This window comes from Manis pentadactyla, chromosome 7 (genome assembly GCF_030020395.1).
Source record: "Manis pentadactyla isolate mManPen7 chromosome 7, mManPen7.hap1, whole genome shotgun sequence".
In the NCBI taxonomy this organism is placed as follows: Eukaryota; Metazoa; Chordata; class Mammalia; order Pholidota; family Manidae; genus Manis; species Manis pentadactyla.
The window spans coordinates 10,587,103-10,600,542 of NC_080025.1; the positions used below are offsets into that span (position 1 = coordinate 10,587,103).

A 13,440-nucleotide genomic window follows, 5' to 3' on the forward strand; every position below is an offset into this window, starting at 1 on the left:
GCTGACTTCTTTGGGCCTTTCCAGAAGGTGAAATTGCAGGCTTCATTTACTCCTCCACATTTGTCTGATTCCTTCCCTGAGGCAGCTGGGTGGGAAAGGGCAGGTTATTAGGGGCGCTACGTTAAAAGTGAGGCTCAGGAATGGTTACCTATTTAGTAGAAGGTGAAACAAGGCAGACATTTGGGAGGCGGTAAGCATGCGGGGAGGTTACTTGCCAGTAATGAGCGGAGAGCGAGCTTTAAGGGAGCACCTGTGCTCGAGAATCATAAAGGCTGCTGATACCTGCAGCAAAATTTTCCATCAACAGACGGTGTCCTGCGCGGAGGGGAGGGAAGCGCAGGACAGAGCCGTTTTCTCTGGGATTGGTCGCGCCCGCTCCCCCGGGGGGCAGCGGCGGGCCGGGCCCCTCCCCCGCGCGCGGGTGGGCGGCGGGCCCGGCGGGGCGGGGAGCCTCCCAGCTGTCACTCAGCGAGCCCCGGTTGCTCTCCGCCCCCAGCCTGACACGCATCTGGGGCCGCCCCGTCCCCGCCCCCGCCCCGCCTCGGGCTTCGCCGGTTTAAGTCACAACACAGTCCGGCTACCTGGGCACGCCCGGCCGGACAGCTGCGGGCCCGGCGCCGGGCGGCGGCGCTGAGCGGTCGCTGCGAGGAGCCCGGCGTCGTCGGTAGGAGCTGTTCCCTCGGCGGGGCGCCAGCGAGGGCATGAGCGCGGACTCCCGCTGCCTCCGGAGCGGCGGCCGCGGCGAGCGGAGCAGGCGCCGCGCAGAGGCCCCCGTCCAGGGCAGCTCCGGGGGACCGCAGGGCAGGAGATGTGCCTGTCCTTAGCGGCACAGGAAGCAGCATGCACCCCGATGCCACCGACAGCAGCGGCGCCGGCCTCAGCCCCGCGCCTGCCGCAGACGCCCGCGGCCACCCTGCCTCTGGCGCCCCGGGGGCCCCGTGCGTGCGGCGGCCGGAGCTCCGGGAGGACGCGGCGCCCCCGGGGACCCCCGCCGGCGGGAGCTGGAGGGTGGCCGTGGCCCTGGCCGCCCTCGCCGCCGTGTCCCTCTCCTGCCTGGGGCCTGGCTGCTGGCAGGCGGCAGGAGGCGCGGGGCCGTGCACCGTCCTGCTCCGGCTCAGCCTGTACCTGGGCTGCGCCGCGGCCGCCTTCCTGCTGGGGATCCTCTTCGCCCTGGTCTTCCGGAGCCGGCAAGCCCCGCCGCCCGACTTCGCCGCTGCCCGGGGACGGATGGCCGCGGCCGCCCGCCGCCTGCCTGGGGTGAGTACCGGTCTCCCCGCTGCCTCGAGCGCCGCAGCCTCGGCCCGCCCCTCCGCGCTTCCGGTGCCTCCGCCCGCTCTCGGAGACCCCGTTGGCGGCGGCGTGGCCCGCGGTCCCCGGCTCCCCGAGAGACACGGGGCCCTGGCTAGTCGGCCTGGCGGGTGACTGCGAGCGGTCTCTGGCCCCGCGGGGGCGGGCTCGGGGCTCCGTGGGGCTTGCCAAGGTGCACGTTATCAGGCCACGTAGTTGCTCCTCAGTCCCAAACTTGATAGTTGAATAATCATTCCAAGTCTTTGATGTTGCTGTGCTTTTGGTGAGTGGAATCCGGGGAGCGCAGCAGGCACTGTACGCAGGCTCTGCACCCTGTGTTTGTCATTACATTTGGCTCTTTTCTAACCGTTCTTTCTGGGAGGTAACTTTATGATCATATACAGATGAGGAAACTTGGCCCAGGGAGGCTCAGTTGGCTTAGATCATCCCCCCAGGCCCTCACACCCCAGCCCCTGTACACGGTTTACCCACCGCGCCGTCCTGTCTTCCACCATGTTGGTATGTAAGGCAGGCCCTGCTAGATTCTGTGATTTGAAAAGGGGCTGCCAGAAATCACTTTACTTTGCAACAAAAGGAGAGCTATCCTCAATGAGGTATGGGACAGTAGGGTGGTAGTCAGGGAATATAGGAAATTTCCCTAACTCAAATATAGAGTATTTCAGTTGAGCTCTCCTCTTCCTTAGTGCCCAACCACTACTTAATCTACCTCCCAGCTTCTGTCTCATAACCCTTTAAATGAAACTTTATTCTGTGGTAGCCTGTTACGTTCAGGCCGATTACGCTCAGTCTGCGATTTGTCTTTGCCAGTTATTTAATATAGGTTCACTGCAGGAATTACAATATATTATATTTCATAAGCCAATAGCATACAAAGTGATATCTCTTAATAAGCCAATGAAGAAATACTGTACTCCAAAGCAACCAAAGATGAATTATACTATTGTTCCAGGCAGAGGGGAGATGAAAGAAATCACACCTTTCTAGGAGCTGGTTCTCAGTAAAGTCAATCCTTCTAACATCTGGCTGTCAGCTGCTGGCTTAGGTCCCTTGCTGCTGGGACAAGTGGGTGATGGCCTCAGTGTTGGCAGGTAAGGTGGGCTGCTCTGATGGTTATTACTCCAGGCACCATCACACTGGCTTGCACCACCGCCTAGGAAGAGTAGTCTCTCCATGGCAGGAATAGATATCCCTTCTCTTCCTGTGGCTGCTGCGTGGTTTAACCCACCGCCAACCAAGAGTAGCCTGGAGATGACAGGAGCAAGTATCTCAGGATCTTTGAAGCGCTATTTAGATCAGCAAAGAGTAGCCTTGGCCAGATCTAATACTCTCCATTAAGACCTCACACATTCTTGGTATTTAAAGTTTAAATGCCCAGTATGTCATAGTTCCTCCTCCGTATGTTTGCATCAGTAGGCAGTAAGCGGCACAATAATTCTGATATCCTGACCGGCCTCCCAAGTCCACATTTAGATCAAAACACCTTCACTGGAGCTGTAAACAAGTGGATTTGAAATCATGACAAACCAATACATAACATAGTTTGACACTTACTGTTTGATTGAATGATACTATCATTACACTGAAATTGCCAAGCCCTCTGGGGTCAGAGAAATGTTAGTAGCTCAACTTCATAAGACTATGTATTAGAGGGACCATTAACCCCTGGGTTTTGTATTTGCTTATGATATGACCTGCTTGCTCTTTTGTAAAAATTGTCACACTCTTCACCAAAATTACCCCTTCTTGATCTGTCCATTCAGAATGCAGCTCTGAGATAACTGCTGAAGGGGTGTAGGTAAGGGAGTCAGACATTCTCACTCTGTAAATTGATCAACGATTCAGTACACATAAAGAGCAGAAATTTCTGTTTTTCCTAGGTGGTTGCAGAAATTAATGTTTATTTCTCTTAAAAACCTTCACTGTTTTTCATATCTATTTAATTAGAGTTGGTGAGCAGGTGTATTTTTCCTTCTTTTTCTCTGCAGTGATTAAGAAGGACCCCAAGATTTCACTAGTTGGTTTATTCATCTGTAAGTGATGATCCAATTCTTTAGAGTTGGTTCCTTGATCTATACATGATGATCTAATTCTTTAGAGTTTTGTAAGAAGTTATTCATTAAGTCTGTAAATTTTGGGAGTATTTTGTATGAGCTAGGTATTATTCTGGAAGCTGGGGTTGATCAGCAAGACATGCAAAAGCCCTGCTCTCTACAGATTATATTCTTACATGAGATTGGACAATAAATTTCTGAGCTACTTTTAGATAGTGATAAATACTTACGAAACAAAAAGTAAAAGTTAAGTGATTAGGAGTGCCTAGTAAATGGGGATAGGAAGCTTAGGTAGTGAGGTCAGGGTCAAAGCCTCAATATTGCAGGCCACCTCTGAGGGCCTAGAAGCCCTCTGTTGTGGGTTACCACCCTGTTTCCTGGCAAATACATTCCCCAAACCTCCCAGCTCGCTTGTATACCTCTGGGTAGATAAAACTTGGGTTATCATCCAGAAAGATGGTGTAAGAGAGGAATTAGAGACAGTAATACTTGAAAAGTGTCAGAAAATGAAGTAGCATGTGTAACCCCTCTTGTATATTACCTGAAGATTTCAGGTACTGGAATAGGTGAAATGATTTAAGGAAGGTGTATTATTGGCCATTCTTTCTAAACTTGGATTCTTACAGTCTTCAATAAGAAAATAAGTACATCAGGAGTACATTACTTCTAAATTATGTGTGATTTAGGATTGAAATGTATGTTATCAACATAATTTTTGTTTTACAGTAGTGATACTATTTACTGAAGCCTTTAGTTGTGCTGTTTTTCCAATAATTTGGCTCAAGTTTTTAATTTTTTTTTAACATTCCTCTTCATGAATGGAAGCATAAGCATGTGGTGTAGTATATAAAACAACTGTCAGTTCTGTCGGGTGGGAGCTGGACCGTACAGGTCATCTAACATATGTGGAGGGGGAGGCTCTGAGTAGTGAACCAAATGGTGCCTCTTAAGATGCAGTGACAGCTTTACTACAGAAATTTTGATTCAGCATGAAGAAAAGAATCATCATTTATTCTTGTACATTTTAGGTTCTTCTAGACATTTCAGACACTAGGATCTGTCCTTTTGTGCATCTTTTTTTTTCCTTCTTGGTTTCCTTCTATAGAGACAAAAAATGCATGTGCTGTTGAAAATAGGCAACCAGAGAAGCCTAAACTTAAAGGGAAAAGCTGTTTTCAAGTCTAGGAGTGTCCAAATGCTACATGCTTCCCAGTGAAGTTATTGGCTGTAAAATCCATGCAGTTGGGACTCATGTTGACACCTTTTGTTATTCCTTGTACCTAGTAGGAGCAAGAAGTGTTTGCTAATGAAAAGAAAATTATGTCTGTCTGCAGTCACTAATTTAGTCTTTTCCCCCTGCCATTAATCTAGTGCAGGGATTTTGATTTTACTTGGGTGGAAAATCACTGTTGATTAAAGTAGTAAAAACACTTTTTCCGGTAGTATATTTAGGTACCAAGAAAGGTTGTGTTAAGGTCAGGAAGGTTGGACACTTAAATTCTTGACAATGGGTATCTGGCTCCCACTTGAGGAAAACTTGAACTTGGCTGCAGGCCAGCCCACTGGAGCAGTGAGGCGCTGGGGCTGGCCTGTTCCGGGTGTAACAGTCGTTAGTCCACTTTGCTGAGTGGGCTGTCAGAGTGTGGTCTTCCTAGTCCAAGGTTGTGTTTTGGTCATGTGTCAAGCCAATTAACTCACCTGGATCAAGAGCTTCACGATCTAGCCAAGGCAGCAGCAAGGGAAATGTGGCAATAGTTTAGAAAAGTTGTTTTCATTACTGGACCAACAGTACAAAATGCATCTTCATGTATGGAAAAAAAGAGTATTTCTTACGTTTTGACAATAGGAAGGTAAGAGGACATAGCTGCTTTAACTGTCAGTTATTCACATATTTTGTGGATTTTCCCTTTTCTTTTACAGTATAGCTTATTAGGTACTTCTTGATTTATGTTCCGTAAGTTCAAAAATAAACCTTTAATTAGGATTAGAGTGCTGATATAAGAAAGTCCCCAAAAGTCAGGTGCTTAGTAGCATATAGGAAACTAAAGTCTGCTGCCATGTGAAGAAAACAATCATGAAAGACTCTTCAAAGTTTAGGCAGATAGAAAAGTTCAAGTTCGTCAAATCTAATAAGCATTTACTAAATATTTGCTGCCTATCTGCTCTCATGATGTGGTTAGATCATTTTTTCCTAGTTTGGTGCTGAGTGCCAGTGCCAGCCAGGCACATAGTAGGCTCTTGATTCATGGTTTTTGCCTGAATGAATGGATTGTTGTTTGAGATGAGAACAAACTTAAATATCCAATGACATTTTTAGATTTGAAATTTCAACCACAGTTTGCTAGAGAAGGTCAGAGCCTTGAATAGGTGTCATTTAGAGCTTGGATGATTGCTTCCTCTAAGTGCACGGCGACATTTTTAGTGTTGGAGAGGGTTCAGCGATGAACACGATACTCCCTCATCCAGCCTTCTGGGGCTGAGTAGATTGGCCTGATAGAGAAGACTACGGGAAGGCAGATGTTTATAGAGACAGTAAAAACATTCACACAGTGAAACCGTGGCGCCAGTTGGCTTGGGTCGGACTTCTCGAATTCCTAAATGAATTCTTTTACTAATACAAAAGTTCTTTGAGTAAAACAAACTTAATTTAGTTGCTTGAAGGGAAAAAAGAAAGGGAACAGGAATTAGGGGACTATATACAGCCTCTTTGTGATTTTCCTTTATCATGCTAATGTGATAAACTGATTCTTAATGATTTGATAAAGTGTAATGGTATAATACACTTACTGTCTTCCGAATATCTGTACTTTAACTAGGGGACTTAAGTCATAGTGGCTAGGCAGTAAGTATTTTTAAGGAAGATTGCTTTTTGAGGACTCAAGTCACAGGACCTACCTAACTGTGGTGCAAGGTTTGTTTTACTTAAATTCATACTGTTAATCATTTTTAAGTTTAATTTTTTATGCAGTTATAAAATAACATGGTTTTAAAAGAAACATATAAAATGTGTACAGTGGAAAAAAATCTCCCTTTCTATAGGCAGCCACTACCAAAAAGTTGTTTATTCTTCCAGATATATATTTTGTGCATAGAAGCAAGCACAAATATGTAGTAAAAGAACAGTTTTTGATACCTGTAGTCCCTTGATTTTATTAAAAACAATGATTGCACATGAAGGAGAATTATTTTCTATCATGAAGGAATTATTCCTTAAACTTAATAAACATAAGAAGGAATTGTATGAATAAAAACTCCAAAACAGGAAAATATAATAATACATTACTAAACCTAGAACTTACAAAGATGCTGATCAACAACAGAACGTATATTCTAAGAAATGAAGAAGATGTGTATTTGAATTTGCAAAACTGTCTAAAGGGAGCGGTATTTGTTTTCATTGTCTGTGGAAGAAAGAATAAACCAAGCAAACCATTTTAGAGTTGGAGTGCATGTACCATTTAGGATCTGAGTTGCCAATGAGTAATGAGATGAATCACATGTGTGAGGATGTGGTGGTTGGCCAGATTGTGGAAGTCTTCAACTGGGAGAGTAGAATTGGATTTTAGTCTGAAGGCATGGCAGTGATTGGCATTTTCTGAGCGCAGGAATGATCACATCAGAGCTGGGCTTTAGAAGTGTTAGATGGAGGTGTAGTTGGGATGGACTTAAGAGGAGAAACAGCATGCAGGTGCGGTGGTAAAAAGTGTGAATTAATGAAGCTGTGTGAAATGACAAGAGGCCATTCAAGAGTGAATGAGATTGTTCTTTGATATTCTCATTAGTTATCACCATAGATGGTTCAAAAATCTTCTGACAAGTGTTCCCACATTCTCTTTAAACAATACATTCAGTCCCAAGCCAAAGGGTCCTACTGTTTGTTCACATATCTGAAGACAGAAGTCTCCAAACTTGAACTTTTTACTTGGAGCCCAAATGGTGATCATCCCCAGGAGGTTTATTTTTTATTATTTATTTATTTGTTTTTTAAGGTTTTCTTTTTTTTAAAATTTTGATATCATTAATGTACAATTACTACAATTACTTGAACAACATTATGGTTACTAGACTCCCCCTATTATCAAGTCCCCCCCACATACCCCATTACAGTCACTGTCCATCAGCATAGTAAGATGCTATAGAATCGTTACTTGTCTTCTCTGTATATACTGCCTTCCCCATGTCCCCACCCCTCCTACATTATGTGTGCTAATCATGAAGCCCCATTTTCTCCCTTATCCCTTCCTTCCCCCCCATCCTGCTCAGTCCCTTTCCCTTTGGTAACTGTTAGTCCATTCTTGGGTTCCGTGAGTCTGCTGCTGTTTTGTTCCTTCAGTTTTTGCTTTGTTCTTATACTCCACAGATGAGTGAAATCATTTGGTGCTTGTCTTTCTCTGTCTGGCTTATTTCACTGAGCATAATACCCTCTAGCTCCATCCATGTTGTTGCAAATGGTAGGATTTGTTTTCTTCTTATGGCTGAATAATATTCCATTGTGTATATGTACCACATTTTCTTTATCCATTCATCTACTGATGGACACTTAGGTTGCTTCCATTTCTTGGCTGCTGTAAATTGTGCTGTGATAAACATAGGGGTGCATATGTCTTTTTCAAACTGGGCTGCTGCATTCTTAGGGTAAATTCCTAGGAGTGGAATTCCTGCGTCAAATGGTATTTCTATTTTGAGTTTTTTGAGGAACCTCCATACTGCTTTCCACAATGGTTGAACTAGTTGACATTCCCACCAGCAGTGTAGGAGGGTTCCCCTTTCTCCACATCCTCGCAAGTATTTGTTGTTGTTTGTCTTTTGGATGTTCACCATCCTAACTGGTGTGAGGTGATATCTCATTGTGGTTTTAATTTGCATTTCTCTGATGATTAGCGATGTGGAGCATCTTTTCATGTGTCTGTTGGCCATCTAAATTTCTTCTTTGGAGATGTGTCTGTTTAGATCCTGTGCCCATTTTTTTATTGGATTATTTGCTTTTTGTTTCTTGAGGTGTGTGAGCTCTTTATATATTTTGGATGTCAACCCCTTATTGGATATGTCATTTATGAATGTATTCTCCCATACTGTAGGATGTCTTTTTGTTCTACCGATGGTATCCTTTGCTGTACAGAAGCTTTTCAGCTTGATATAGTCCCATTTGTTCATTTTTGCTTTTGTTTCCCTTGCCCGGAGAGATATGTTCACGAAAAAGCTGCTCATGTTTATGTCCAAGAGATTTTTGCCTATGTTTTTTTTCTAAGAGTTTTATGGTTTCATGACTTACATTCAGGTCCTTGATCCATCCTGAGCTCGCCTTTGTGTATGGGGTTAGACAACAGTCCAGCTTCATTCACTTACATGTAGCTGTCCAGTTTTGCCAACACAGGAGGTTTATTTTCAACTCTCTTGAAGCTGCTTTTGTTTTGGGGGCATACTATGATGCCACCTGAATAACTGAATGTGGCCTTCTTAAAAATCTCTTAGGTTTCATTTCCCAACCTTATCATTTCAGGGGTGGGAAGTGCCCCAGATTCCTCAAAATATGAGTCCTTATAGTCAGAATGATGCCCACAGTGGTAATTAAAAGACCACTCAGCAAGTTTGGTACTACAAGCTCAAGCTTTAGAAAATGAATAATGTCTGAGGAAGGCTTGTAAGTATTAAAACAATGGCATACAAACTGGCTGTTGTTTTTTTTTTTTTTAATTGCAGCTTTGCTTTTGAAAGAAAAAAAATTGCAGGTCACTTTCCAAACTAGGGCCGGCTGCTTGGATGAGGATGATAGGAGTAGACAGGCAGTCAGCTTCTCAGGGGCTCCCCTGAGGGGCAGGTCTAGTTGCTCGTTTTCCACATGCTGCTTTGCCCTGGGGTGTCCAGACATACTGGGGCTTTGTAGAAAGCCGAGTGGGTTTGGTTGTAATGTGGCGGACTTCTCAGCACAGATGTGGCTTTGGGAGAGCACGGTAGGAGGGTCAGGTGTGCCTGCTCTGTCCCCCATCGGTTACTCTAGACACTGCTCAGTTCTGGTACGTTTGTCAGCCTGCCTGGGGCTTCTGTGTAGGTAGAGCCAGGAGCTGGATGTAAAGGAAAATGAATACGGTAATTCCAAGGAAAATGTCTCAGGCCAAGGGGAGAAAGGAATGTACTGTGCATTTTTAGGGTGATGGCACCTGAACTTGTTTAGGAACTAGGTGGTTAGGCTTTCAGTTTTAGTATAGAATACTTCTTTTGGGAAATTAAATGTTTTTACAATACTCATTTCTAAAGTAGCCCAAATTTCTGCAATTCTCACCCAAAACACATATGAGTTTGACATTACTAGTAGAAACTAAGGTTTTAAAGGTGTTAGCCCCTGCCTGTTCACACAGCACCTTGTCCTGCACAGACCCCCTTCCCACCAGTCCCTGAGGGTCCACCGGCAGCGTCTCCTGGATTCATGAAAAAGCTCACTTATGTTCTCCCATTCCCGGGGCCTGCAAAACATTTGAGAAGGGCTTCTCTGCCATCACCACCACCAGTCTGTGAAAAAGCACATTTCTTGTTGGGCTACTGCTGTCTCAGTCCCTGGAAGCTGGGTATCCAGGAGTGCTTGGTCTTTTTTTTTTTTTGCAGCCAAAGCCACATTATGGGCTTTATAGCAGCAGCTTAGAGTAAAGGCCTATTTCTCTCACTTGGGTACACTTTCAAACATTTTTTTTTTTACCTTGTTTCAGGCTCTGAGGAGCTCATGCTGCTGTTTGCATCTCCAGTGGACAGCCCCTTCCCTTTTCTCTGTAGGGCTTCTGAGCAGCGGATTAGGGCTTCTGCTCCCAGCTCTAAAAGTTCCTCTGTTTCCAAGCTTGGGCCATACACACAAGCCACCTCCCCAAAGGCCTCTTCCCCGTGAGTAATTCGGCTTGCATAAATATACACCAGAGAGCTGCATGCAGGCTTTGCTGATTTGTGAGATGTGACATTAACATTTTAACTCTTCCAGAAGCTGCTATGTGTTTTTCCTGAGGCAGTTAATCTCGTGTTTTTCCTTCTGACTTTTTTCTTGTTTCACTGAACCTTTCTGAGATTTCAACCCCTAGATAAGCTCAGGAAGCCTCTTTGTTTTCCAGATTAGAGTTTTGTTTATTTTGAGGCATCCCTTTTTATTACCTTACTCCAAGGCGCGTGAGCCCCCTGTAATGACCGTCTCTACACTGAGGATTAGAAATTTATTCCTCAAGTTCAGATCTCTTTTTGGGCCTCACTCTCATTTATTCAATTGCCAATTTCCACTTGGCATTCACAGTGTCCTTGACACTTAGGTCCAAGCGTTGCCATGCTTCTTCGGTCAGGGTGGCCATCCCTCTCCCACTGTGCATTATGTCAGTGACTAGCACCTCTGGCAGTCAAGTCGCCCAGCCAGAAGCCTACAGGTCCTTTCTGAGGTCTCCTTCTCGAGAACTCCCCGTATGCGGTTGGGCAAGTCCTGTCTTCTTTCCTCTTGAGCATCTTGCATCCATCCAGTTGTTTCCGTCCCTCCTGCTGGGTCCCAGCTGCCATCATGTCGCACCTGGAAGACTGCAATAGCCTCTCGGCTGGTCTCTCTGCTTCCTTGTTGGCTCCTCCTTCAATTCATTCTTTTAAAAAATTCATTCTTTTTAAAGAACCTAGTCAAATCCCTCTTCAGCCACATGTTTAATTAAAACCTATGGGCAGCCTCCTGTTCTTCGAAGCTCTTCTGCCTGATCTCCTGTCCTGGCCCCCGTCACTCCTCAAGCTCCGTCCTCTGTCCTCTAAGTAGCACGCTCCCTCTGTCATTGGGACTTTGTGTCCTCTGCCTGGGGTGGTGCGGTGCCGCTTACCACGTTCCCTTCTGTCCCTTACACTTCGGTCACCGGTTTTGCAGAGAAGCTCTCAACCGTTGATATTCTCACGGCTCCATCGACCTTTCCTTCAGAGTGCTTCCCGCAACTGTGATTTAGACCCACTCGGACAGTTCCTTGTCTGTCTTTTCCGTTACCCTTTGAACTCCACGAAGGCAGACACTCCCCTTTTGTATCTTTAACACTTAGCTTGATTTAGTAGGTAAATGGTAAGTATTTCTTGAGTAAATAACTGGGACTCAGTAGAGCACATGCTTTAAGAGAATGGTTTTGGAGTCAGTCAAGCATCCGAATTTGAACAATGGCTCTGTTTTAGTAACTGTGACTGTGGGCAACATGCTAAAGATTTTTGAGCCTTAATCTCCTTCTCTGAAAAATGGAGACGGTAAACACTTTCAAGAGTTGTTTGGAACAATGTCACAGTGTTTGAAAATACAAATACTAGTATTTGTAAGAGAGCTTTGAATACAGAAGGTGTTAAATGGTAAACTTCACACTTCTACTTCTTATAAAACTTTTTATCATGAAATAAAAAAGGCTGATTCAGAAAGTGACACAAAATTAATGCATAGTTGGATGAATGATTATAAAGAGAATATCTTTGTAACTCCCCAAACCCCAGAAGCCCCTCTGTATGTCCACCCCGGTGTCAACTAACTTCCTTTCCACCTAAGTAAACCCATCTTGACTTGGGAGTAATCGCTTCCTTGCATGTCAGTATAGATTTATCACTCAAATGTGTCCCCATACATATTACATTCTCACCCATTAGAAAAAGTGTATTTCCACTCTGTGTTTTTCTTTTCCTTACAATTTACCTGTTGAAGAACCTAGAGCATTTGTCCCACAGTGTCCTAAAATACGGATTTTGCTGATTACATATGAATGTTGCAGTTCAGCACACCCCTCTCTCCTCTGTATGTCCTGCAATTGGCAGCAAGATCCAGAGGCTTGATCAAACTCATGTTGGATCCCTTTGGCGGGACTGTAGATGGTGGTGTGCCATTTCATCAGGAGGCACATGGTAGCTGATTGTTTTTCTTTTTGTTATATTAGTAGCTGTTGATGCTACTAATGATGAGGTCCATTAATTTGTTGGGGGTGACAAAATGGTGATGTTTGAGTGTTCTGTCATTTGTTTTTCATTTATTGGATTGAATATTTTTTTAAAAGAGACTCTGTCCCTTCATCTATTTGGTTACACAGTGGTACGGTTCATGCAGAAAAGAAGGGTAAATATTAGATTCTTTTCCATTATCAGTTCCCAAGATAATGAGTTGGTTTCCCATCATCCTCTGAAGGGGACTGATTAGTTGTGTGTTATTTTTTAAAATTATAAACTCATGACCCTGATCATATTACATGGTTTCTATTACTTGTAATTATTGTCATTTCTGAAGCTTATATAATCCCATTTTAGGCCAGTGAGAGCCTTTTCAAGTTGGTTCGTGAGTCCTTTTGATAGGAACCTACTAGTCTTTGAAAGCCTTCTTACCATCTGGTATAACAAGATATTTCATGTTCATTTTGAGCACTTTCTGTTCACACCTGAAATCAGCCTTTTCCCCAAAAAGAGCCCTGATTTCTTTTAATGGGAAAGAACTCATTCTGCCTTAGCTCTGAGCTGTAGGTACAGTGAGTTCCAGACCCTACTGTTGGACTTCACCTGCTCCATTTGTTTGTAGGGTGACTAACCATCCTGGTTTGCTCAGAACTGTTTAGCTTTTAGAACTGACAGTCCTGTGCCCTGGGGGCAGTGAGTGGGGGAACCTCTTCTAGGTGTTAGGGAGGCTCAGTGCTATTGATTTGGTCATTGTTTCTGGGCCTTCTCTGCAGAAGCTCTGGAAAAAATATGTATGGGATGGGTCTTTTGCAGAGAATAATAACCCAGTAGTTAGATTTATATAGTCTACATGACTTCTTAAAGGCCGGTAATGCTTATTTTGAACAGTGCTTTGTAATAATCTTTGCCGTTTGCTTATCATAGTCTGTATTGCATTGTTAATGGGTTCAGGAAATGGTTTCTGTGGTCTCAATTTGATTCATGTTACTCTGATTCATGGCTGTGAATGCAGTGAACAGATATGTGTACTGCAAGAGTGCTAATGTGAATGACTTAGTAATGCTAGAGCCGTGCTTACTATTTATTGCACTTTATGCAGGTACATGTATGTATTACCAAGTTTAATTTTTATGTTTACCGTATGAGGTAGGAGTTGTTAATCTCAGCTTACAGG

General features: G+C 44.3%; 1 protein-coding gene across 3 annotated transcripts in view; it reads left to right on the top strand.

The window, feature by feature from the left end:
* The first annotated feature begins 528 nt into the window (after positions 1 to 528).
* Positions 529 to 13,440, top strand: part of SNX25 (sorting nexin 25) — a 98,448-nt gene continuing 85,536 nt past the window's right edge. The window contains exon 1 of one of the 3 annotated variants that reach the window (XR_008998692.1): positions 529 to 1,257. Coding sequence is in view for 1 of the 3 variants with exons in the window: in XM_036894223.2 (XP_036750118.2) it covers positions 841 to 1,257 (417 nt within the window). In the remaining 2 variants the exon portion in view is untranslated. The remainder of the gene's footprint in view (positions 1,258 to 13,440) is intronic. The other 2 variants (XR_005026585.2, XM_036894223.2) reach the window with 2 other exon arrangements.